We start from the raw sequence: 26,253 nt of genomic DNA on the forward strand, positions 1-26,253 counted from the left end.
TTCGGGTTAGCGGATAATTTTGTCCACTCCTACATCAAATGGCAAACATTTTGTTGGAATATTGCAAAGATAATAGTTCTTTAAAAAACATTCACTTTTGATGAATTTATAACATTATCATCACTTGGAGTAAACATTAATATAGTCTAAATGACTGCTTCAAAATCATAGAAATTATTTATATTACTTTTTGAAACATAATTAATCCTCTAGGGGTTTAATTAACCGTTCTACCTTAATGATTATATCAAATTAATATGTACTTAAAACTTAATATTTCATTTAGAAATAATTTTTCCCTTCTTGATATTTCATTTAGAAAGTTAATTTTTTTTCCTTCCTAACAAATTTAGTTTTTATGTCTTCATCCCCTTCCTTTCGGCTTTGGATCATCACCATTCCCTCCAAACAAATCACAATATCCAAAAAAAAAAGGTAAAAAAAGGATATAAAGTTTCTTGCAGTGATTGATCCAAAAAAAAAAATTTAAAGAAAAGGGTACAAAGTTTCCGAAATTTTTGTTTGGGGTACAAAGTCCAAGATAACAAAAGTTATAGGGGTGCAAAGTGGATTACTCCCAACTGCATTATTTCACTGACTACGAGGAGCCTAAAACTCTGTCTCCCAACTGTCACACGCTCGTGATTGCAGAGCTAAGCAATCAATGCAATTTCCCGTTTCCTATTTGCAATTCTCTGCTGCTTCCTTTCTTCCCACTAAAAGACGCCTTTCACCACTTGAAAAAATATCTCATAGAGAAGGTATCTCACAGCTTCCTCTTCTGATTTCTCACTTTTTCTCGCATAATAAAAATCTACTGATTCTTGAATGTGACACGCGCACAAACATGTAGCATGACATAAACCAAACTTGTTTCTTTCTCCCTTTTTTGGCATGTATTTAGAAGGAAAGAACAAGCACAGCCCACGTTCTATATTCTACTTGGCACTTATATGTGTTCTTCTCCTCTTTGCAGAACAACATTATCGGTCATTTTCTTTGAAGGTTTGAAGCTCATTGAACCGGACTTCAATTGACACGAAGGTCTGCCAATTTGATTGTATAGTGAAATGGGTTTTGATTGTTTTTCACTGATGGTTGATGTATTGATAGATTCTGGTCAGTTCTTGAGTTCATAGTCTTGGAATTCCATCTTTTGTTGCGCCAAAAATCCAGTCTTTTTCCGTACTTTCCGTACTTTGTGGGCTTATTGGAGATTACTTATGTTTATTAGTCTAGTTTTGTGTAAAAAGATCAATTTTTGAGTACCTTGTGAATCAATTCTATGAATATTTTAAATTTGATTGTCTACTTGTTGCAGTTTTATTATAAAATGGTCAATCTATTATGATTACTGCAGGGTTGTGCATTTCCACTGTATGATGTGTTAACTTGATGCTTCACTGAACTGGGTTCGGATTGATTTTCGGTAATGTTGATGTATTAAGGGAGTGTAATCAGTGCTTAAATCAATCCTCATAGAAATGGAATCTTGGATGTGCTATAAAATGGTCAATCTATTATGATTACTGCAGGGTTGTGCATTTCCACTGTATGATGTGTTAACTTGATGCTTCACTGAACTGGGTTCGGATTGGTTTTCGGTAATGTTGATGTATTAAGGGAGTGTAATCAGTGCTTAAATCAATCCTCATAGAAATGGAATCTTGGATGTGCTAAAAATCGCTCTTACCTTTTTCCCGCTGTTCTTGCAGTTTTTTTTTTCTGAGATTTTGTATTAGAAAGGTTAACTTTTTGATACTTTGTGCATCAAATGAACGAAATTTCTATGGTGGGTTTATTTTGGTTCGGTGTAAAATTATCTATCTTTGAGTAATTTAGTGTAATACATTTCGGAGCTGCGGCATTGGGAAAAAAAATCCATCTGTCATTATTAGTTTGTAAGCTAAACTACGTGAATTAGAAGTCATCAAGTGAGGGTCATGATTTAGAGGGTTCCACAAATTATATTGATTCTCTTTTAATCTGAAGGGTTGAGAATTGTAAGATTGGTTTTATTAGTTTCTTGATAAATTTGACCAGGGTGCAACTGAAGTTCTAGAGAAACTATGGTGAATTTGAATTTGGGTTTGCTTACCCAGACCAAGAATCTGAAGTCTGTCACAGTGAGCTTCAGAATACCTTACTATACTAAGTGGGGACAGCATCTTTTGGTGTGTGGTTCTGAGCCAATTCTTGGTGCATGGAATGTGAAGAAAGGTCTGTTATTGAGTCCATATAACCAAGATGGGGAACTCATATGGTCTGGGGGTATACCTGTTCCTGCTGACTTCAGATGTGAGTACAACTATTATGTGGTGGATGATGAGAGAAATGTCTTGAGATGGGAGGTTGGGAACAAAAGGAAGCTTTTGCTACCTGAAGGTGTTCAAAGTGGACATTTGGTTGAGCTTCATGATCTATGGCAGGTCTGTATATGTGAAAACTGGGAAATTTATTCCTTTTGTTATTTTTGGATATGTTTCCCATTACATTAATTGGATATGTCCCTCTTAAAAGTAGACTATATCTTATGGTGTATGTGCAACAAAATGATATTTACTTATTAAATTCTAAACATTCTTCCCATTTGTAATGGGAGTAAATTTCTCTGGTATCAAAAGTGAACAACATATATGCTGAACATGGACCTTACTGGTAACATGTTGCAGGGAGACTTTTGTAAACTCTTTTGCAAGTCATTGTGTATGATGCCAATTCGTTCAAAGTCTGAGCCGTCTAAATGTCATTTGACAACTCCTGTGCCATACAAGTGTTCCAATGTGGAGTGTATTACTGCCAGTTCAGTTTCACTGTTATAGAGAATATTTATTTGAGGTGGAAGTTACAATGTGTACAGGGATTATATTCTTTGATTTGTCAATAAAATGACAGAGATTACACCATTTTCTCCCAACTCTTTATATATATGAATAGATCCTTCTCTTTTCATTCTAAATATGTTTCAAAGGGCCTCTACATATTTATGAATGATGTATAAGACTATACAAATATTCAAGTAAAATTAATTTGGTTTAGCAAAAGAATTACTAGTAAATGCTTGAATTGCTGATATGTTTACTTGTTGATAGAAACCTAAGCCGTAATATGTGGTGGCGTTATAGATTAACTGTTAACATCATGGGACATCTCTGGTTTTGCATGGTCATATGAAAATAATAGACAGGTCTATATCAGAAATAATTGCTAAAATGACAGATAAATAGGCAACCTTCTGTTTATTATGAGAAATAGCTTGTTAAAGATATGAGGACAGACAGGAGGGAATTAATTTTACAACTTTATGTCTTTACCTTTGAAAATCATTATATAGTTTCTGGTGCTTGGGATTTCAGCTTTGTTAACACTTTTCTGGACTTTCTGTTAAAGTTACCACGTTTTCATTCCTATTTTCCTTATCATCTTTCTTGTTGAGCTGACTTAATTCAGAGTGAAACACTTTGTTCAACTTTAAAAGTCATCAAACAGGCATTCATGAGAAAAATTAAGAGCCTGCCTACCTTCCTTGCACATAGAATAATACCACCAAGATTTGGCTTTCTATAGAAGCTAATGCTATTGGATTAGTATTTCGCTTCTATCCAGTAACTCCTTTTATTTAATTATTTATTTATTTGTAAAATACAAATCCAGTTACTCCTTGTTTTCCACTTGAAAAGAATGTTGTTTTGGAAGTCAGTCCTGAATACTCTTATAGTCACTCAAACTGACTTTTGGAGATTAGACCAATGAAGAACAACATAAAATACCTTTCTAAGTTTGTTAAATTCTTTCTCATATTAAGTCTGCAAAACTTTGTGAGCAAGTAAATAGAGATCTTGCACCACTAATCGGTTACCAAAAGTTTTTTGTTAGATGCTAATGTTCGTTTGACATGGTATCAGCTTTGTGTTTCCTCCATCTGCATGTGACTTTGTATCTGCCACACATTGAACTTGGTTTTTGATTTGTTTCTTCAGTGCTTCGTTCCTCGGGCCTTTTTAGCATGTATCTGAAGGAGGCTTAACTGACTTATCCTAAGAAATCTTGTTACTCCTGGGTCATGTGTCTCGGGAGTCATAATAGATTGTGGCACATTTGTTCCCCTAAAGTTCTTGAATGAGTTAATAAAGACTGGGTTCCTGCACTTTTTGCTAACTAATTTTCCGTTGGGATTCTTCTTATTGAAAAGTAATATTTGTTGAAATAAATTTGGTTTTCTAAGTCTTGAAATCTTGACATGGTAACATCCATTATGCAGACCGGGTCTGATGCTCTACCTTTCAGCAGTGCATTTAAGAATGTTATTTTTCAACGAAGCTGGAGTTTGGACATTGAGAGACCTCTTGGAGTAAATCAGAGAGAGTTGGATGAGGAAGGTATCCTGAGTTTGACATAGCTTTGTCCTTCAGATATCAAAATTCATTTTGAAACTTCTGTGGTATCTTTAACACCATTTTTATGTGGATCAGCTTTCTCAGCAGATTCAGTTATTGTGCAGTTCAGAATCTGCTGTCCCAACATAGAAGAAGGAACATCGGTATGTTTTTTGATTTTTGACATGTGATTTTTTTAATACTAAGAACGCGTTTCCTCCCAAATTGTCAATTGTTTTGTTCTGAGTGTTTCTTATATGAATTCAAAATTTCTCCCGCAGATTTATGTACTTGGTAGTCCTTTGAAGCTGGGACAGTGGAAGGCTCAGGGAGGACTTAAGCTTAATTATGCTGGAGAATCAGTTTGGCAAGGGGATTGTGTAATGCAAAAGGATGACTTCCCTCTAAAATATCCTTTTAAATGACTTTATTCTACATATTACTCTCTCTCTCTCTCTCCCCTTTAAGCCTTAACTTCCGTTCACATACAGATACGTTAAACATGGCAAGACAGGGAAATTATCTGTAGAAATTGGATCAAATCGAGAGATTACTGTTGATTTCTCACGTGGTCAACCAAAGTACATTGTTTGTTCGGATGGCTTGATGCGAGTAAGCGATTGCAAGAAACTAACTCTTTCTACACTTTTCCTGATTATGAAGCAACAACAAATGATCAGACAACTAATTCTTTTGTTGTCTTAGGAAATGCCTTGGCGTGGAGCTGGTGTTGCAATTCCTATGTTCTCTGTCCGATCTGAGGAAGATTTAGGAGTGGGCGAGTTCCTGGATCTCAAGTTACTAGTAGATTGGGCAGTTGAGTCTGGGTTCCATTTGGTGCAGCTTTTGCCAATTAATGATACATCAGTGCATGGAATGTGGTGGGATTCATATCCATACAGGTGAGATCAATTGTATTTCTTGCCATATGATGTGGTTTAGAGCTGATATAGTGGCATATCTTCAGTCTTCTGTTCTGACACATTTTCTCTGTATCTTTTTCAAATCTTTAACTTTTGAAGATATAATTTCTTGGTGAATCTACAAAATTTGAACATTACATGTTTAGCTGGGGCAACAATATGCTAATGACCTTAGGTCAAGATGAAAAGTAATCACGATGCAATTGTCCTTTCATTTTTTATGTTTGATTTTTTCCTGGCCTTGGAGATGTAAGAAAAGATTGCTTGTTTGGGTGACCTGTACTAATTACATGACTTAGTGTAAATGAAAAGTTTGTTATGGATCAAACTGTTAGTCACATAATCTCTTTCCTTGTTACTTTGGTTATGCAGCTCTCTCTCAGTATTTGCGCTGCATCCGTTGTACTTAAGAGTGCAGGCACTTTCTGATAAAATTCCAGAGGAAATCAAGGTGCTGATAGTAATGATTCTTCTTATTGGATATACCACTAAATTTTGTGCATAGTAATTGCTGGCCCTATGGATGTAGCTCTTTAACTTGATTTTTTATATTCTTTTATTGAATTTCACAGCAAGAGATAGAGAAGGCAAGATCGCAGCTTGATCTAAAGGTTTTTGTCTCATCTTTTGTTCTTTTCTCCATATTATTATTTAGAATTCTTTCAAGATCTTGCATCAAAATTGGCAGCATAAGAATCATTTCCAGTCAATCCAAGTTAGCAAAAGCCTAATTTCGTGGACTCCAATTACTAAATAAATCACATAAACTTTTTCCTTTCTCTTTGCACTATTTAGTGCTAAAGTTTTATTTACCTGATTCATAAAATTATGTTTGTTTGAACTTCAGCGCATTTGTTAGCTAAGCCCTAGAACTCATCATTTACTATGTAAACACTTGAATCACAAATCACATTTGACATATAAGCTTTGTGCTGCTCTATAAGTGGCTTTTTGATGACTGTTTGTGGTTTCAACTTGTCGGTGAAAAGTAAAACAGATTGTATTAGTGCATGATTTATGTTATTTCTTTACAACAAAGTTAAATGAATCAGATAAGCAATAAATTTTGTTTAACAAAATTATATTTGTATCATTATCTTTATCTTTCTTTATTTTTATTTCTTCCCATTTTGATTCTTTCACATCTCAGTTGCTTTCACCTTCCTTTTGTGACAACTCTGCCAGCAGGCAGCAGATCTCTTCTCTCTCTCTCTCTCTCTCTCTCTCTCTCGCTTCCTCCTGTGCATAGCCACCACAGACTTCTCATGGCAGCAGGGAGAGATGCACACTACTCTAGCACAAACACAACCAAGCACGCATCAACCAAACTGTTGTCAAGAATGTAAACACCATCACCACCTGGAGCTAATGAATCTGTGAGTAGATTGCTCCCGGAGCAAAGTTCTCAATGATTTTGTCCAAAAGTGAGCTGAATGTAAATTGATTTCGTCCAGGAGGTGGTCGGCTATAGGGTGTAAAGGTTGACCTGGGTCTTGAAAAGTCAGTGGACTACGGTGAGGAGAGAAAGAGCGGGAGGGGGCTGTTTGAAGACCAAGAGGTAGAGGGGGAGTCAAGTGGGAGGAGGAGGGTGTGTTGGGAGAGAGGGGGAGTGGGCTTTACATGGGCTCTTGGGTTGGGGAAGGGTGACATAGGGAGGGGTAGCAGTGAGTCTCAATGAGAGTGGAAAGATCATTTCATGCATATAGCACTAACCTGCTCCTAATGAGTTTTCAGCACCAGAGTGCATTAAACTACAGTGACTCGTTCCTTTTGTGATGTCTTAGGTTGATGCAGAACATTCATAAAATATGTTTATTTTTGTGTTCATGATTTTGAAACAACAAACAAAAGGTGAAGACAATAACGTTTGTCAAATTGCTCATCAGCATCTCTTGGCCAGTATAGTAACTATCATATATGACATGATCCCTACAAATCCATAGTGCTTAGGCTAGTTTTGCCCTGACAAGGTAGTGAACTTAGCTATAAATTGATCAAAACAAGTTTGGTTGGATGACTTGACTGTTTTGGATCTTAATACTTTCAGACGAGACTCTAAGATCGTTTACATTGTTTGGTAATGGTACTTGCATGGTTGAAAATCCATTTCTAATTGAATCTGATGTTGCATTGTTCCATTAACTTTGAAAGGAGAAAAACTTTATAACTAATAAACTTGTTTTCAGGAAGGAAAGCATAAGTTCACGCAGCACCAAAGCTAATGTGTTCATTATGCTCATGTTCTTGTGTCTTTCCTTGTGGTAAAAGTGTTTTTTACAGATGTCAGACCTACTAACTTTCAGATCTCTTATTTATGGCTGGCATCTTATTGCCATGTTCTGTATATTGTCAATGATGATAAAATATAAAAAGGTAATTAGAAAAAGATATATTGTCAGTGATATATAATGTTGCAAGAATCCCTTCAGTTTCTTTTTAGGGAGTTTGGCTGTCAAAATGTAAATATTTACGGCTAAGGGCTATCCTGGTTTCATATTTAATTTGCATGGAGCAAGGCTCTTAGAGTGCGGATGGAATATTGTGCTTAGAATAACAACTCAATCAATTAGGTCCAACTGAAAATGAATACACCATAAAATGCTTAAGCATTCAGGTTTATTAGCCTAGGGATAATTTGCTAACTTTGGTTCCTCACAAACACAAAAAGTATTAAGCAAAGAAAATTTAATCTTAGTATTTAACAGATCCTGACTTGGTAGGATCTGATACTAAAAATGTCATGATCTGGAGATTCACATTGTGGATTTGGGGATCATGTAAAGGTTTTACCCAGAGAAATTTAGGCCATGCCGAGGTAATCTATACACTTATAAGATGAATCTGTAATCTCTTCTTTTGCTCTCTGTCATTACAGGATGTAGATTATGAAGCTACCATGGCTGCAAAGCTATCTATTGCTAAGAAAGTTTTTTCTCTGGAGAAGGATATGATTCTTAATTCAAGTTCTTTCCAGAATTTTTTTGCTGAAAATAAGGTGATCATCTGATTACATTTTTAATCTGCAGTTTTACTAGTTGCATAAATATAAGAGAATTGTTTAAAAGCACCCCTGTTCTCGTATCAAGAATGGACAAGTGCTAGCTCCATTCTCATATATAATTTAAGCTTGTTCGGAGGGATTACCTGTTTGACACAATTGCAATTCTTCAACCTGACTCTCCTTTCTCTTTTACTTGATTGGCACCAGGATTGGTTAAAACCCTACGCAGCTTTCTGTTTTCTGCGTGACTTCTTTGAGACATCAGAGCGCAGCCAATGGGGATGCTATGCTCAGTTTTCGGAGGCCAAGGTGCTTTTTTACGCTTCTGGTTCTTGTTCTTCTTCCTCCAATTAAGCCTATAAAATCCTCCACGTGTACTTTTACACAAAAGCATAAATTGAGCTACATATAGCAATTGATATCTGCTATATAGCAAAAGCTTCTGTTTCTTTTCATGTTTGCCTCGTAACAGTTGAATTCTTGTTTCTTCAGCTTGAGAAGCTTGTTTCCAAAGACAGCTTGCACTATGAAATAATCTGCTTCCACTACTATATCCAATTCCATTTACACATACAAGTGAGTAGATTTGGTTTTGGATATTGATTTTACCATTTAAAATCCATCTTGTATATGACCATGTATTTTTGATAATTACAGTTGTCAGAAGCTGCAGAATATGCCAGAACGAAAGGAGTCATTCTTAAAGGCGACCTCCCAATTGGTGTTGACAGGAATAGTGTGGATACATGGGTGTATCCAAATTTGTTTCGCATGAACACCTCTACTGGGGCTCCTCCAGATTATTTTGATAAAAATGGGCAAAATTGGGGATTTCCGACTTATAACTGGGAAGAAATGTCTAAAGACAACTATGCTTGGTGGCGTGCTCGTCTGATGCAGGTTCTCCTCGAGCACATTTGTTTCAGGCATTCAGCCCTCCTTTGCAAACTAGTATTCTTTTGTCATGGCTAATTTCCTCAAATACTTTGTTGAAATATGCAGATGGCAAAATACTTCACAGCTTACAGGATTGATCATATTTTGGGTTTCTTTAGAATATGGGAACTGCCAGATCATGCTATGACTGGTCTCTGTGGAAAATTCCGACCATCTATTCCTTTAAGCCAGGTAGCTGGGGTTTTGAAATAGCAAATTTGTTTTGTTTTATGGCTGAAGGGCAGCAGTCAGGCCATGGAGATAATTGTTTATCCTGTCTTTTATATGTTAATTAATTTTTCTCAGGAAGAGCTTGAAAAGGAAGGAATATGGGACTTTGATCGCTTGACCCGTCCTTGTATTAGGCGAGAGTTATTAGAGGTATACATCAATTCATAATTCTTAATAACAAAGTAAACTACATAATTTTCCTAATCAATTTGTACTTTTTTTCTGCTTATGCTCTTTCAGAACAAATTTGGAGCTTCTTGGGCCTTTGTAGCTTCTATCTTTATGAAGGAATCTCAGAAAGATGTTTATGAGGTTACAATCCATATTAAGCACTAATATCTGTTTTACATTTTCAACTAGCATTGTTCACAACTGGCTTTTAATTGACTTGTAGCTTCTTTAATCCCAATGATAGTGCCTGATAAAGATCTTAGAATTAATCATGGCTAACAAGTTTATAGGAGCGACTCTTAAACTGGAGTTCTATTATATAATACTGCTCTTAAAACAGTTTGTTCCTATTTGATTTCATCTTTGTTTGATCCAAATTGTAACAAGGAACATAGAAATATGTAGATATAGATTTCAAACAAACAAGTTCACTCTCTTTCCTATCGAAAGCTTCTTATCAATCTACTCACTGGAGAAATTACAATAGTCTTTCTTTGGTCTTTTGAGCACTCCTATGGTGTTTACCCGCAGAAAGAAGAGCAATAGAACCCCTCAAATTTGGATGGATTTTTGATGAATTATACATGGAATGATTGGAAGACCTTTCCCATTTCACCTTTGTGGTCCTTTTTCTGGGGGTTTACAGGAATTTAATCTTAAGATAGCATTGAATGCTGCCACAGAATGTCTTCAAACCTGAGTTTTATGTGGAATAGATTCCATGCCTGAAAAGTTTTTAAATGCAAATATTGTTGTGGCCCTTTCTCCTATGTAATGATGATTTTGTCTTCTTGAAGAACTCTATTAAAGATGAATATTGTTTTAAAATTATAGTTTGTTTGATCCTGTCACCCAGGTGACTTTAGGACCTAAAAAATGCTTGGACTTAATAATCTTTGCGGGCCATGTGATCGTATGAATAATTATTCTTGAGCAACCACATCGGGCTATGTTAACCCAATGACATATGACAGTAGCATGCTTAAATTCCATTCATATACTTTCATTAGATTGCTAGTAAATACTAGTATATTCTCTTGGAAGTTACTGTGGTTGTCAATTGTGTTACTTGACCTTAGTCTAGAGATTTAATGCTACTTATTATATAGATATCAGCATGAAGTATTAGTCCCTTATGTTAATCTGACTCAGGTGTGAGAGTCAGATATGGGTATTTGTCAAAGTGTGTAGTTTGTCAATCATCTAAAAGTAGGATACGGGACAATTCTAAAGAGACGGATACTGGTATGTAGGTACTATGCAGATACTAGCAAATATACAAATTATGTACATCGAACAGGGATTTTTTCCTTGGGAGTTTTAGAGATTTCATATATATAAGGGAAATTTAGAATTTTAGACTGGCCTCCTTTCATTCTCATATGCAATTCCTAAAGTTTTCTACTTCGCTTCCCGCCTCTCTTCCTTCTTCATTATCAACGTCCACTAGACAAAATGGTCAAAGTACCCAAAAAATTTCCAAAGCATCCCAAATGATTCTCGTACCAGTACCAATGTCATTTCATGTCAACACGGGTACGTTGGGGTAAAACAAAGAGTTGGAGTAACATAATAGTCCCATTCCCTATTGGTATCAAATTTTTGATTTTCTGCTCTTTTCTCTTCTTGTTTCATCTGTTTTAGTTTTTATTCTTTTCGTTGAAAAGAACCAAATTGCAAAGTGTTTGATATGCAGTTGCTACAGCAAAAATGAGAAGATTGACCAAATCTAATTGCTGTTTTATTTTGCCTCTTATCTAAGTTTCATTAATTTTTACTCTTAGCTTTTCACTGCATTACAAACTATATGTCTGTTGCTTCAGTTAGTCTACTGAGTGGTCAGGCCTCTATGGACCACAAATGATAACTGATGAAGACATGCAATTAACTTTCACTGAAATCTTTCTCTGTTCCTGCAACCCCACTACCGTCTCTAAGCATTAGCCTGACCTTCCTCCACTGCCTGCACCTGTCTTTTTTCTCAAGAAACACCAGGAAAATTAAGGGCCTCAAAGGATGTTCTGAAACAACAATAACTAGGCATATCAATTTAGAAAAGGTCAAAGCAAGCCAAAATGGAAGGTGCTTCTTGGAATAGAAGCTGGAGGTTGCATTCAAGGGGGCTTTGTGAACTAATGTATGGTTGCCTTTGGAAACTCAGATCATGGGTGTGGTCATGTGTTCTGCCTTCCACTTGAGCTAATTGATCCATGGATAGATTTTTAGGGTTTTATATGTTGTTTCTTGGACACTTATTGCATATAAGTGGGTAGGCTTAGCTTGATTGCAAATAGAGGAAGTTTTTTACTAAGCATGTGAGAAATGGTTAGTTTGCTCGAGATGGTGGTGCTTCTATTATAGGTGACCAAATATTTGATGAAGTATTTCGATCATACTATATAGTTTCAAGTGCAAAATGTTTGAAAAATAGTTTAGTTGTAAAACCAAACTAAGGCTATGATTTATGGGGCACTGGTGCAAAGTACAAGTTTAATATTGTTAAGCATTTGTAACTATTTAGTCTGCTAATGGTGAGATTGTCAATGTGCTTCTTTCTCCCACTTTATGGTGCCCTAATACTTGCCTTGATATTCAAACTTAAAAGATCTCCAGTGAGGATAACTGGTGTTGCACATGTAAATTTTTCAAGAACCAAAACAACTCAACAAAAAGAGAGAGGAATTCAGTGCTCTTTTGATTTTATGTTACATGATTTCTCATGTGATCGCAATGGTTATTATCTTCTCCATGTTGAAACAAATCGTATCCTTGCAAACCCTTAGACAACCTTACAAATGGGTATGTTACTGTTTTATGTACTTTTCATTTTGTTAAAATAGTTCAAAGAAGACTGCAATACGGAGAAAAAGATTGCATCCAAGTTGAAGTCATGCTTGGAGAAGTCCACGATGTTAGAGAGTGAAGAGAAACTTCGACTCCAGCTATTTGATCTTCTGAGGGTAAGCATAATGTTTGGAAGTATATCAGAAGTTTCATTTTGAGTTATTCAATCCTGATTTCATACTTATATGTAATAATGGCCATGATGTCTTGTCGTTGTTGTTCCTTTAGAGATCCTTGTCCCTTGAATTTAATTCTATCAATATATCCGGCAGGATATAGTGCTCATTAGAGATCCAGAAGATCCAAAAAAATTCTATCCTCGTTTCAGTATGGAGGATACATCAAACTTCCATGAATTAGATGAGCATAGGTACCTAATATTTGATACTTTTTGGTATATTTGATTTATTGCTGTCTGACCTTGAAAAGGTATGAAATTGGTTTCGTAAATTTAGTATTGGCATTCAACTTATTATTTCACTTTTGTTTCTAGTCCTTGAGAGAAAATTAAGATGAGATTTTTCAGTTCTCTTATATACAAATATTCTAACACTATAGTATCTCTTTGGGCATTGTTGCTACAGCAAAAATACTCTTAGAAGGCTGTATAATGATTACTACTTCCATCGGCAAGAAAGTCTTTGGCGTCAAAACGCGATGAAGACTCTGCCTGTACTGTTGAACTCATCAGATATGCTGGCTTGTGGGGAGGATCTTGGTCTAATTCCTTCTTGTGTCCATCCTGTACAAAGCGTCCCTGCCTGAACTATATACCTTTATTCCTCAATCTCTTAAGCCTATATCAAGCTTCTTTCAGAACCATGACTAATACTTTCTTGTTATTTTTGGTGAATCTTATTGATGCAGGTCATGCAGGAGCTAGGTTTAATAGGATTGCGCATTCAACGCATGCCTAGTGAACCGGGTCTTGAATTTGGTATTCCGTCACAATATCCCTATATGACGGTAAGGTCTGCTAGAGTCTTCACTCTTTGAAGCTTACTTGGTCTATATTAATGCCAACCCTCCGTAGATCACTTTGTCATTTTCAAACAATTTCTGCAAACTATTGTTTGGTAAAGCCCCCCCTCCCCCCTCTCTCTCTCTTTTACTTAAACTATGAACAAGAGCAAAAAGTTTGCTTCTCTTTTTGTAACCTCTTACCTAAATGACCTCTAAACTATTTGAATGGTCAACTTTTGGCCACTAAAGTTGTTTTCTTTTGAATTCATCGACTTACCTTTTAAGTGGCACACTTTTTGGATATTCTATCCGATTTGGGATTAACTGAAGTAGAATCGTCAAACTATGTGAGAACAAAATTGGCGCTTTTATGTATGAGTTGACCTTGGAATCAGAGGGAAAGGAGAAACAGTAACCACTTTAAATCCTGAGTGGATGATTTGAACACCAAATAGTAGAATGGAAGAGAATTAACTGTAAACATAGTTTAGTTGCAACTTAATTGTTTTGCACCAAACTCTATATAAATAACTGTCTTGCAAAGAAAATGTACTTGCAATTCGTTTATATTCAAACTTAACTGCATGTTAGTTAGATGCTGTACTTACCATTGTCATTTAGATAAAAGAAAGATATTTCAAGTCTTATATGGAACTTTTTTGGATTGTCCTTTTTTTGGCCTTTGCTCCTCTATATTGGCTAATATGGTAATACTGTAAAAAATGTGCAGGGTGGAATCTTATTTGAAATTTCTGTTGTATGTATTGAATTTTGACTCATTGGAGATGCCTATTTTTTTTATGTCCTGTCTTCCTTTGCCCTATTATTGCATTTGTTTGATTGGGAGCCCAAAGGGTAAGCTTTCTCCTGAGTTTACCCTGAACCTGGAGGTTGTAGTTGGTGGTCAGGGTAGTTTTGCTATCTGGAATATCTTTTTGGTTTGTGTTCTGTATCATTGTGCCTTTGGAGGCTTGGATGGGTGATATTCTCTACCAGAAAGAAATGATTCTATAGGGCACTCACTCTTGGTCTTAATATTGGCCATGTGGTCCTTCTAATGAATGCATCAAGCTTTTAATAGTAGTGTTAGTATGGAATAAGTGCATATTCTTCCAGACAAAATTTTTCTTGTTCGATAGAAAAATGCCACGTATTTTTGTATTATAGTGTAGGCAATGACTCTGATGCTTCTGAACTGGATTTTGTATATACCTGATTCTTTTTGTTCTTGGAGGGAAGTCCATTAAGTTCTTTTCCCTGTTAGCATTCTCAGAAGTTGTGGAATTTGACAATGCTCATAAGTAGAATAATTCCTTTCCCAAACATATAGTACAGTTTCCTTCTGCTGGAAGTTTAGATAACAAGTTTTTTGGAATACTTGACCATAGGTGTGTGCTCCATCATGCCATGATTGTTCCACCCTGCGTGCTTGGTGGGAAGAAGACGAAGGAAGAAGACGACGTTTTTTCCAGACTTTTTTGGGATCCAATAATTCACCACCTGATCAATGCATTCCTGAAATTGCATACTTTATTATACAGCAGCATGTTGAAGCTCCTTCAATGTGGTCAATTTTTCCTGTCCAGGTATGCTTTCCTCTGTGTATTCCATACAGGTCATATTTTAAACAATTGTCTTACATTGCTTATGCCAACGACTTGAAACAAACTGCAAAAATCTCCATAAAGTGTATAATGACATTTGGACTATCTATATTCATGTCAGATCCATTCTGGATGTAAATTTTTCTTTTGGTGAGTTAATAACAGGAGTGGGAGAAATCTTTTTGCTATTCTGCTGAGAAGTATGACACAAATGTTTCAAGCTTATTCATTTCGTAAAAGGGCTTGAAAACATTCAAAATCTTGTGTAGGTAGAAATATGAGTACACACATATCATAGAGCCATGAAGGTGCAGGATCTGCTTTAGAATTCTGCTGTTGATAAAGAAATTTTGCAAAGCATGTTGTGCCAAGTCTAAGAAACAAGCACTTAGAATACTAGCTGAACGATGTTTAGGAATTATATTTGGTTATGGTTCTGTATTCATGCAACTCCAAGTGCGTTGTTTGGTTGAGTTTGACAGCAGAACCAACTGGATTTCCAAATGTAATGCCAATCCACATGCACTGCTATTTGAAGTCTGTAAACTAAGAAAAAAAGGGAGAGAAAATACTCTTCTTCATCTCTTTGGACTACACAATATGCAAATATATATACACAAGTATAACCTAATTTAGATCCTAAAATCATGCTAATCTAAATCAATCTACTACCTAATTAATATATGATACTATAATCATATGATACTATAATCAAATCTTTCCTAATATTTACAATAGCAAATATTTCCATAATATCAGATCACATATCTTCAACACTCCCCCTCAAGATGGAGCATAGATGTTAATCATGCCCATCTTGCCACAAATGTAATCAATTCTCGGACCATTTAGAGGCTTAGTGAAAATATCAGCTAACTGTTCTCCAGTTCTCACATGACTGGTTTTTTTTTTTTTTCAACAAACGTTATCATGTTATAAATATTAACACTTGACCTTACAAGGATTAGTTACAAAAAGGGGATACTACCCTTAACTCTGTCCTAGCTAAATCAGTCAACCATATTGGGAAATCAGTTTCCCATTCAATATCATGTACAAGCTTCACAGCATATTGTGCTAATTGATGGCTGATGTGATTTTCAGTTCTAGGTATAAACACAAAGGAACATTTTTCAAAAGCTAGACTAAGTTCCTGCACATCTTCTAAGATAGTTGCAGTCGTGTAGTCATACTCCTTGCGTTTAGTAATCTGCTCTACCAGTGATTTGCAGTCTGTATGGACTATAATTTGTGTCCAACCTGCTTGGGTAGCCATCAGCAGAGCATTTCTCACAGCCCGAGCTTCCACTTCACTTGCCGATCCCTTTCCCTGTGTCACAATGCCTTTTGCTTTCAAAAGCTGTCCTTTCCAATTTCTTGCTATAATCCCTTGTCCCGTCCTGACTCGCTTAGCTGATATCGCTGCATCGGTATACAGCCTTATCTCTTCCTTCCTTGGCCGCACTGTCCTGGTAGGTAAGGCATCATTCCGCTTCCCTGCGCTCTCCTTCTGGTCTGTATTCCCTACCTGTTCAAACTCAAGCCATTCATCTTGTGCTTTCCTTACTATTTTTACTGGATCCTGGTTAGCTTGTTCAAAAAAATTTTTGTTCCTGGCTTTCCAAATTTGCCAAAGGATATTGATAGTAAGACTAACTCTCTCTTGACCTTGGTTCAGTGCCAGCGATTGTGTAACTTGTTCCCACCATAGCCAAAAGTTATATTGCATACCCAGTAATCCATCCCACCTGACCGGTGCTAGCTTCCACGTTTCCACAGCCTTTTCACAGAAGAAAAACAAATGCTCAATAGTTTCCACATCTTCACCACAGCAACCACATCTGCCTTCCCCTCTATGTATCCTTTTCGACAGCTGTTCATTGACTGGCAGACAGTTTTGTAAGCACTTCCACATGAAGTGTTTTAGTTTGGCCTTCACCTTCAAATGCCATAGCTGCTTCCACACATTTCGTTTTCGTATCTCCCAACTTGTTTCTGCATCTTGTCCTGTCCTTCTACCTGCTTTTCCTTCCCGTTGCCTTGCTAAAGCATAACCAGATTTCACACTATAAATTCCAGCTTTGGAGTGCCCCCATACCAACCTATCCTTTCTTCTTCCTATACTAGTTGGAATTCCCTTTATGTGCTCTGCATCTTTTGCACTAAACCACTTGAGAAGCAAATCATTTTTCCATTTCCCTTCCTCTATCAGCTCACTTACCCATTCCAACTTGCATCCCACAGGTTGTGTGGTTGATGCAAAGCCGGTATCTGAACCAACTATCCATCTGTCCCGCCACATGTTGACTGACCTGCCATCTCCAATTCTTTTCCACAGACCATCATACAGAAAGGAGGCTGCACTATGAATACTCTTCCAACACCATGATGCTGAAGAGACTGGCTTCTTGTCCATCCATTTTTCCTCACTCATATACTTCGCCTTCATTACCTTACTTACTAACAAATTTGGAGCCATTAAGAATCTCCAAATTTGTTTTGCCAGTAATGCAGTGTTGAAGGCCTCCAAATCTCTAAAGCCTAAACCTCCTCTTCCCTTAACTTCTGAGAGCTTCTTCCAGCTCGCCCAATGTACACAGGTACCCTTTTCTCCCTTCCCCCACCAGAACCTCGCTATTTTACCTGTGATTTGTCTACACAACACCCTTGGAAGTCTAAAGCAAGCCATCACATATGTTGGCATAGCCATAATCACTGATTTAACCAGAATTTCTTTCCCTCCTTGGCTCAAAAGTTTTTGTTTCCAACCTTGCAACTTGTTACTAATTTTGTTCTGGACAAATGCAAAGACCTGTGTCTTTGATCTTCCAATAGCCATTGGGAGTCCCAAGTAGGTTCCATTCCTTGCCTCTTTAATGTTATCTAATACCTCCCTCACTCCATTCTTCCTTTGATCAGTGGTATTTTTGCTATAGAAGATAGCTGACTTTTCAAAATTCACCACCTGTCCGGATGCTTGACCATATCTTTCCAATATGCTTTTGACCTTCGTCGCCTCCTGCTTGGTTGCTTGGCAGCATAGTAGAGAATCATCTGCAAAAAATAGGTGAGAAACCATCGGACTGTCCTTGCATATTTTGATCCCTGTTATTTCCTTGTTCATCATAGCTTTATGGATCAAACATGAAAGACCTTCCGCGCATATAATAAACAAGTACGGGGATAGGGGGTCTCCTTGTCTAAGCCCTCTACTCGGTTGAACACAGCCTACCTTTTGCCCATTTAAGTTGAAGGAGTAAGTCACAGTAGATAGGCAAGACATGATCCATCTAACAAAAATAGGACAAAACCCCATTTTCATCATAACTCTCCCCACATATTTCCATTCGACTCTATCGTAAGCTTTGGACATGTCCAGCTTAAGAGCCATAAATCCTACCCTTCCCTTTCTCCTATTTTTCAAAAAATGCAGGATTTCATGTGCAACTACTACATTATCAAGAATTTGGCGGCCTGGGATAAAAGCGGATTGAGAGGGACTAATACAATGATGCAAGACTCCTTTCAATCTATTAGCTATGATTTTAGAAATGATTTTATACAGGACATTGCACAAGCTAATAGGTCTAAAATGCACCACAGATTCAGGAGTATCAACTTTAGGAATCAACGAAATAATAGTATCATTCACAGCTTTGAGCAAATGCCCAGTATGAAAGAAACTCTTAATAGCTGCTACCACATCAACCTTGATAATATCCCAATAGTGTTGAAAAAATAGAGGAGACATACCATCCGTTCCTGGTGCTTTATTAGGGTGCATCGAAAACAAAGCTTTCCTGATCTCACTTTCCTCCACTTGTCGTATCAGTTGTCCATTCATATGGCTCGAAATAGTGCTTGGAATTTCCGCTAGAATGTCCTCAAAGCAGTCCGGGTTAGTTGTGGTAAATAGGTCTTTATAGTACTCACACAGTTCCTCCTCAATCTCATGTTCCTCTTTGCACCATGTCCCATCTTTTTTCTGCAATGTAGTAATCTTATTTCTCCTCCTCTTTGCCATGACCGAAGAATGGAAAAAGGCTGTATTTTTGTCCCCTTCCTTGAGCCACTTGTTCCTGGATTTTTGACTCCAAAACATCTCTTCCTCTGCATAAGCTTTATTCAATTGTGCTTTTAGTTCAGCCACTTGTACTCTTTGCCCTTCATCCTTTCTTGTTTTCACTTCAGCCAAAATCTCCTTTAACACTTTAATTCTAACTTTTGAGTTTCCCTGCGCCTTTTTCCTCCAATCCAGAATAGCCATGCGACATTCCTTTATTTTTGTAGCCACTCTAAACATCCTGGACCCTGACTTCACCTTTGTCCATGCTCCTTGAATCACCCTTTTTGTTTCTGGATTTAGCGTCCATCGTTGATCAAAGTAAAATCTCCGTTTTCTCCTTGTGTTTTCCGGGTTTGTATCCACAAGAAGCATTAGATGATCAGAGGCTTCAGTATCTAAATGAGTACACTGTGCCTTTTCAAATCTTTGCAGCCATTCGGTGCTGCATAAACATCTATCCAACCTCTCTTTCACTTCCCCATCCCCCTCCCAACTATTGCACCAAGTCCACGGGACCCCTTGATAACCTAAGTCAACCAGGTTATTGTCTTTGATAAACCTGTTGAACTCCCTAAAACATCTTTCTGCTCTATCCCTTCCCCCCCACTTCTCATCACTAGACCTCAAATCATTAAAATCTCCTACAATGATCCAGTCATCCCCCCAGTCCCTCATCCTGTCCTCTAAGTTGAGATCAAGTTTTGCTGGATTTTTTTCACGAACAAAGTGGCAATCAATTTCGATATGCTTTGTTCTCTCCACTTGAAAAATAGTTTTGCATCTTCCCTTAGCCAAACCTTCTTTTCTTCCCTATCAACGGGTGGGTCATCAGTGAGATGATCATCTCTATCGATGCTGCGTGGATATATCCGAATAGTTTTACTCCAATCCAAAAAAATTTTTCCACTCAATTTGTGTTCAGTAATTTTTTATGTTGTAGGAATAACATCAGAAATTACTGTTTTCATCTCTCTACTACTACCTTTCATATCTGCCATTATAATTCACACAAGAAAGACCTAAAAGTGACTCAATAGGGTCACGTCAAAAGACAAACTGATAACAGAGCCTGAAGCTCTGATACCATGTAAACTAAGAAACAAAGGGAGAGAAAATACTCTTCTTCATCTCTTTGGACTACACAATATACAAATATATATACACAAGTGTAACCTAATTTAGATCCTAAAATCATGCTAATCTAAATCAATTTACTACCTAATTAATATATGATACTATAATCATATGATACCTAATTAATATATGATACTATAATCATATGATACAATAATCAAATCTTTCCTAATATTTACAATAGCAAATATTTCCATAATATCAGATCACATATCTTCAACAAAGTCCATTGTCAAAATTCAGTTTTGTTTCAGTAAAAATGTTTGCACAGATAACATTAACGGATTCTTTTTGATTTATTTGTTCTGATCAGTTCTAGTAAATTAAAATCAATTAGAACATATATGACTTCTACGGTTACATAATGGGCATCATTCACTTTGTCCTCTATATCTATTATGCAAGGAACATATCTTTTCTGGTATTATTATGCTAACCCTAATATGACATTTAACCTGGGAAGCATTTCAAGAAAGATACAACTTAGAAATAAGTTTCCCTTAAAGTTTCATATTTCATGGTGGAATAAATGGAATGAAAACATAGTGTTTTATGCGCCTGATAATGTTGTATGCTCTATTCATGGTTCTTCCTTTACAGGATTTGTTAGCCCTGAAAGAAGAATACACAACTCGCCTTGCTGTAGAGGAGACAATCAATGATCCAACAAACCCAAAGCACTATTGGCGCTATCGTAAGTGCATTCTCCTTGGCATCTTTTTGTAGCTTGTCGTCGTCATTCTTTTTTATGGTACAGAAGCAATTACCCAATTTAAAATATTTGTATTTCCTGTATATTTTATGGCATCAGAGTAGTTTGCCTTGCTAAATTTAGTTCTAGGACTTCTGTGGTTATATTGCATAAAAGGACCATCCTCCAGAGAATTTAAGAAACAAATTAGTGTAACATGCATTTTCCAACTAGAGGAATTGAAAAAAAGGAATGAAGAGAATTTAGATAATGTGTGATTATCAAGTCCACTGTGTATTTGAGGGGATATGCATAGTTATTCATTTTTTCAGTTCCAATCCATTTATAAACATCTTCTTACCACTCACTGACTCCGTTAAACTGATATTGATCAATCATGGGGAAATAATAATAAATGCATGTGAAATCCCTTGGCTGAATAATACTGAACACCATGCTAAATTTCCAATTCATACTATTGTCAGATTGACCTGTGCCTGCATGCTTGTAAAAGAAATATCTTTTTTAAGTTAATATGGTAGTCTTCACAGTTACATAACTGTAAGCTTGGAGATAGTCAAGATAAGGCAAACAAGACCTTGTGACCATTAAACTATTACTTAATCTAAATTTTTGGCTCCTCAAATATTTCAGATTCCAAAGACCCTGCTAAACTCCTGAACGGTCTAATTTTTGACATTCTGGGAATGTCACTTAAATTTGGCAGTTCCATGAGATAAATCTTTGAAGGACATTTATGACCATACATAAATTTCTTCAGAAGACATTTTGTTCTTTTTTCTTTCTTCTGTTTCGGTTAACGGTCATTGCATTCTCTGGTGGCCAAAGTACTACAGTTGACTGGGCACTGCTAAAACCTACTGGTGATCTCTCTCTGTACCAAATGCATGTGTTGGTTCCTTTATGCTCTAGATTACACATTTGCCCTAAGAGAACATTAGAATTTTGTATTTGTGGGAAGATTTGCAGAGCAAAGGAGAGGGAAAAAATTGAGAACATTTTCTCGTGCTTGGGTATTTTTAGCAGAGAGAAAATACATATATAAATGGAGTGAAATAGGAGGATGAAGAGCTATAAAAGTCTATATTAGGCTAGTTTGTTAGTTTTAGGGAGGACAAGAAAAGAAGGGAAAACATTAATGAAGAGAGAGAAGAAGAGAAGAGTTCTCTGTAAAAATTCTGAGAGTTCTGGGGGGAATATATTTTGCCTTTTCCTAAAGTGCCCTTCTTTTTAATCTTTTTGAATTGTGTTTGAAGCATGATTTTTTTATTTTCAAATTAACTGTGAGGTTATATCATTTTTTTTCCCTATATCATACTACTTATGGGAGGAAAAGATTGTGGTTGTTTGACGGGTATAAAATTCTTACCCATAATTTCCTCTCTCCCTGAAAAACTCCCAGAGACATGATTGGGATATCTATTCTCCTGATTTTCTTTCCATCCAAATGCATTAAAGTGGAGAAATCTGAGGCTTGTAAAGTTTTTATGCCAACTTAGACCAAGAAACATAGAGGGTAAAATAGTTAAACACAGTTAGTCCTGAACAGTTTTTTCTAAAATCAGGACTAAATGGCTGTCATCCAAGGCAGCTCATTGTTTTCTTTTGCATAAACCAATGAAAAAGTTAATCTCCTATAACATCACTGGTTCTGCTTCAGTTTCCATGAAACAGGCACAATTCATGAATTGCAGATTAAATTTCCAGCTAAGTACCAAGCCGAAGTGCCTAATTATTCCTGCTAAACTCCAAATCAACACCTCAGCCTATCATTTATATGTGCTAAGGTTGCAGTAAATTGGAGTGCTGGTTGGATCTTATAATGAACCTGAATTCTTCTTGTCAGTTCACCTCTTTTGCCTTCTTTTCCTGTATATTAAAAACAGAAAGATCTTTTACTGGTCATGTGCACTATATGCATACCAGTAGTCACACGAAACTTAATCTCTCCTGTGAGTAAAATTAAAAACTTAAATTTATCCAAGTAATAGTTTATTCCAAACTCAACTGTTAGAAAAGTAATAAAGAAGCTTAAAATCTCTTAACAGTCAACTCCTGTTCATTGCCCACTTCAGCCGATGTGTGGGGACGCGAATTGGCTAAGATCTATGTGACCAAATTTTTCTGTTAGAAATCTCCTAGATTGAAATATCAACAATTGAAAAATCAAAGGCAAATTCCTTGATCACCCGATAAGAATGTGGAGAAGAACAAAAATAGGATGTGGGGCAGCATAAATAACATGTTATTGCTCCATCTCTTCATCTCATATATAGCTGTCGGAGTGAAGCAACATCAATACATCAGTCAGTTTATGTGGTTAAGATCAATTTCACTGTCATTGGCAACCATGCAAGCAGCAAATGGTTGCCAGTCAATCTTAAATGTTTTGAAAGAAGCCTTCAAAGGTACAAGGAATGATATGTTCGAGCTGTAGTTAAGAGCAATTTTCATCTTTCTTAGCCTTCTTTTAGCTTCTGAAGTTTTCATCTACTCTGTAGATGTTAATGAGACCAAACTTCTGATGATGTATCTATTGCTTAAGTTTGCTTTCTTTGTCCCACTGTTCTAGTGAATATTTTTCTTTCATCAATTGAATTAAATGTAACAGGAAAGAACTGATTAAAAGAACAGCAAAAAAAAAAAAAACTGACTACGAAATAAACACATCACAGCATAATTTGTTCTCTGAGTACTCCATATGGTTGCTGAAAGTGACTAATAATCAGTCATGACCAAAAGAACAAAGATTGTTGCAATGGATTTGATGCATGTCAGCCTTTCTGAGGTAATAAAAAATCCAAGATTAAGCTTGAGTGTGAAGGTATATTTGGCTCGTTTTCCTTCTATGTCAAAGATCATTATTTGAGGGATTCTTCTTTTCTCAATGACAGTGTCAGCATCTCACTTGCCCTCAATGAAAGATTATATGAAATTTTCATGTCGCTATAATTAGTTCCCTTATTGGCTCTTCGTAGGTGTACATGTAACATTGGAGTCCTTGCTGAAGGATAAAGATCTTATAACAGTTATAAAAGATCTCGTGCGTGGCAGTGGTAGATCCTACCCATTACAGGAGCCTGAAGTGTCTGAAGGGAAAGGTACAGTTCCAGAAAAGCAGCAGGCTGCCAATGGGCTGGAAAAGGTTCCCCAGACAACCCAGACAAATGGGATTTCAAAGAAGGAAACTGTAGCAGTCTTGTGAACGTTTTCCTGCCTATATTACATTCTTGAACTTTTGCACGACCAACATCGTCTTTGCACAGTTGGTAAGAGCCTATGTTACTGTATCTGTCATGTTCGCTGCTTTTCATCAAATAATAATTATAGTATATAAATAAGTTGTTTACATTGAAAGAATAAAACAGAATAGATGAATTATATTACTTTGCAGAAACTTCTACTATGCACCAATCCTGCAGAAGCTAAGTACGGTTTTAGCATATGCATATGCTTTCGTTGCCTTCTGTTGAAAAACTTAAATGTTACCTCGTGGAAGATAAGCTTGTGCATTTCTAGGCCTGAGCTTCTGGATGAACAAAGACAGTATGAAACTATTCAGAAATAAGTAAACTTAAAAGACCAGGCTTTTTTTGTCGCTTCACCAGGTCCAGAAGCCGAATTAAGAAGGTAGGAAACCGATGCTGCTTAAGGATTTGTCTCCCAATTGGATGTTGTTATTCTAAGTTGTCTATATGGATTAAACATAAATGAGGTAGTTGTATAAGCTAGAACAATACAATATGGTGACGGTTATTCAAGTGACGAAGTCACTTTGGTCTTGTTAGTAGAATATCCCACATTGATATTTCAAAGATTTCCAGCCATATATAAAAAGTTGTTGGGCAAATTTCACTCATTGTTAATTGATTTTGAGATGGAAGTTTAAGTTATTTATCATGGTATGAAAGTTGGGCCTTAGGTTTGTTTGTTACCTCGTTTATAGTTTTTCTCGTGACTTAGTTCTTTTTTTACTAAATTAAGCTCATTTGTCAAAGTTACATTTGCGAGGGGGTTTTAGTAGAATATCCCACATTAATATTTCAAAAATTTTCAGCCATATATAAAAGTTTATGAACTGGAGTTACAGTTCTCACCATCGCCACATTGCAGTATTTTATTCCCTCTTCCCTTAGAATAGGAATATGATAGACTTGATAGTACTAGAAACAATGATACAATAACGATAACAACATCAATTCTGAAAGGTTCTAATTGAAAATAACCATCCGCGGTACCGCTACATCCACAACATTGTGAATTACAGATCTAGCTATTTTCCCCAACTTAGAGAGCCTCTATATTGGCAACTTTCAAGGTGGAACAACATGTTAAACAATGTCACAATTTTCTAATCATCTTCAAGCCCTTATTCCATTCATGAAAGACGAGTATCCGTCGACCCAGTGTACAAGAACCTTTTGCAATGAGCTTTCCAGCACCGTTTTAGAACCAAAGGTGAACTGAAACATATTTGCCTCCAATTTTGAAAGGGATTGAAGCCCAAGATATGATACAGGCATCGACGTTTCGTCAATCATAAGAATTGGAAGAAGAGAAATCATTCTGCATAATGTAAGCAAATATGATCTCAAGTAATCTCGAAGCTGAATCTAATTTTTTTGCCATTAAGACGTGATCTTCTGATGAATCAAGAGGGTTTGACTATCCTGATCAAGAATGATCAGGAAACCTAGAAAAGAAGAGGACAAAAGAGCTTCAGTAAAATTTTAGCAAAGCAAGGAAATCTCGAGCACGCTAGAGAACCATATTTTATTAATAGAACTAGAATATTGCTCTACTTTCTGCACAACTTTCATCTCTTGTTCGCCGCAAATGGAGGTGGAGGAAAATCTTGCTTTTGCCCATTTGCCGTAGAGTAAAATATTCTACCACAGGACATTATCGATTTTGACACTTTAAAATGTTGGAGAAATTTTCGAAATTTCAGATTTGAAAAGTTGCATCTCTTGTGTAGGTTACAAATAACCATTTCAGATGAAATAAGATCAAATTGGCCTGATTTACTGCAGAAAATCAGCTTTCATCCACTTTGAACATTTTTTGAGACAATACCGCTAGTGTTCAATGGGGATAGTAGCAATAAATATCATATTGTAAACAAGCGAGGATTATATTGAAATGTGGTACAGTTGTTTGTAACAACATTGTGGTAAAGTGAAAATTAACGCTCGGGTTGGTGATGAATAAATAGTTTGTACTGGAACGTGATGATATTTAATTGTTAGTAATATAAAATAGATTAATTTTACATGAACAGTGTATACGTAT

General features: G+C 36.4%; 1 protein-coding gene across 1 annotated transcript; it reads left to right on the forward strand.

Moving 5' to 3' along the window:
• Positions 1-656: 656 nt before the first annotated feature.
• On the forward strand, positions 657-24,811 carry LOC113775056 (4-alpha-glucanotransferase DPE2). The gene is made up of 24 exons (XM_027319781.1): positions 657-761; positions 977-1,044; positions 2,044-2,429; positions 4,262-4,379; positions 4,473-4,540; positions 4,658-4,789; positions 4,866-4,988; positions 5,082-5,278; positions 5,672-5,750; positions 5,872-5,910; positions 8,175-8,294; positions 8,508-8,609; positions 8,793-8,876; positions 8,958-9,200; positions 9,303-9,428; positions 9,543-9,617; positions 9,708-9,779; positions 12,479-12,598; positions 12,755-12,852; positions 13,067-13,226; positions 13,350-13,448; positions 14,834-15,031; positions 20,850-20,943; positions 23,940-24,811. Exons 3-24 carry the CDS (start codon positions 2,070-2,072, stop codon positions 24,164-24,166), a joined length of 2,934 nt encoding a protein of 977 aa, XP_027175582.1. The 5' UTR covers positions 657-761; positions 977-1,044; positions 2,044-2,069; the 3' UTR covers positions 24,167-24,811.
• The last annotated feature ends 1,442 nt before the right edge of the window (positions 24,812-26,253 follow it).

Source organism: Coffea eugenioides, chromosome 6 (assembly GCF_003713205.1).
Source record: "Coffea eugenioides isolate CCC68of chromosome 6, Ceug_1.0, whole genome shotgun sequence".
NCBI classification, from domain to species: Eukaryota; Viridiplantae; Streptophyta; class Magnoliopsida; order Gentianales; family Rubiaceae; genus Coffea; species Coffea eugenioides.

Coding starts and splice junctions, on each gene's coding strand:
- LOC113775056 (XM_027319781.1), top strand. CDS start 2,070: ATGGTGAATTTGAATTTGGGTTTGCTTACCCAGACCAAGAATCTGAAG. Junction 4,541..4,657: donor ACATAGAAGAAGGAACATCG/GTATGTTTTTTG, acceptor TTTCTCCCGCAG/ATTTATGTACTTGGTAGTCC. Junction 8,295..8,507: donor ATTTTTTTGCTGAAAATAAG/GTGATCATCTGA, acceptor GATTGGCACCAG/GATTGGTTAAAACCCTACGC.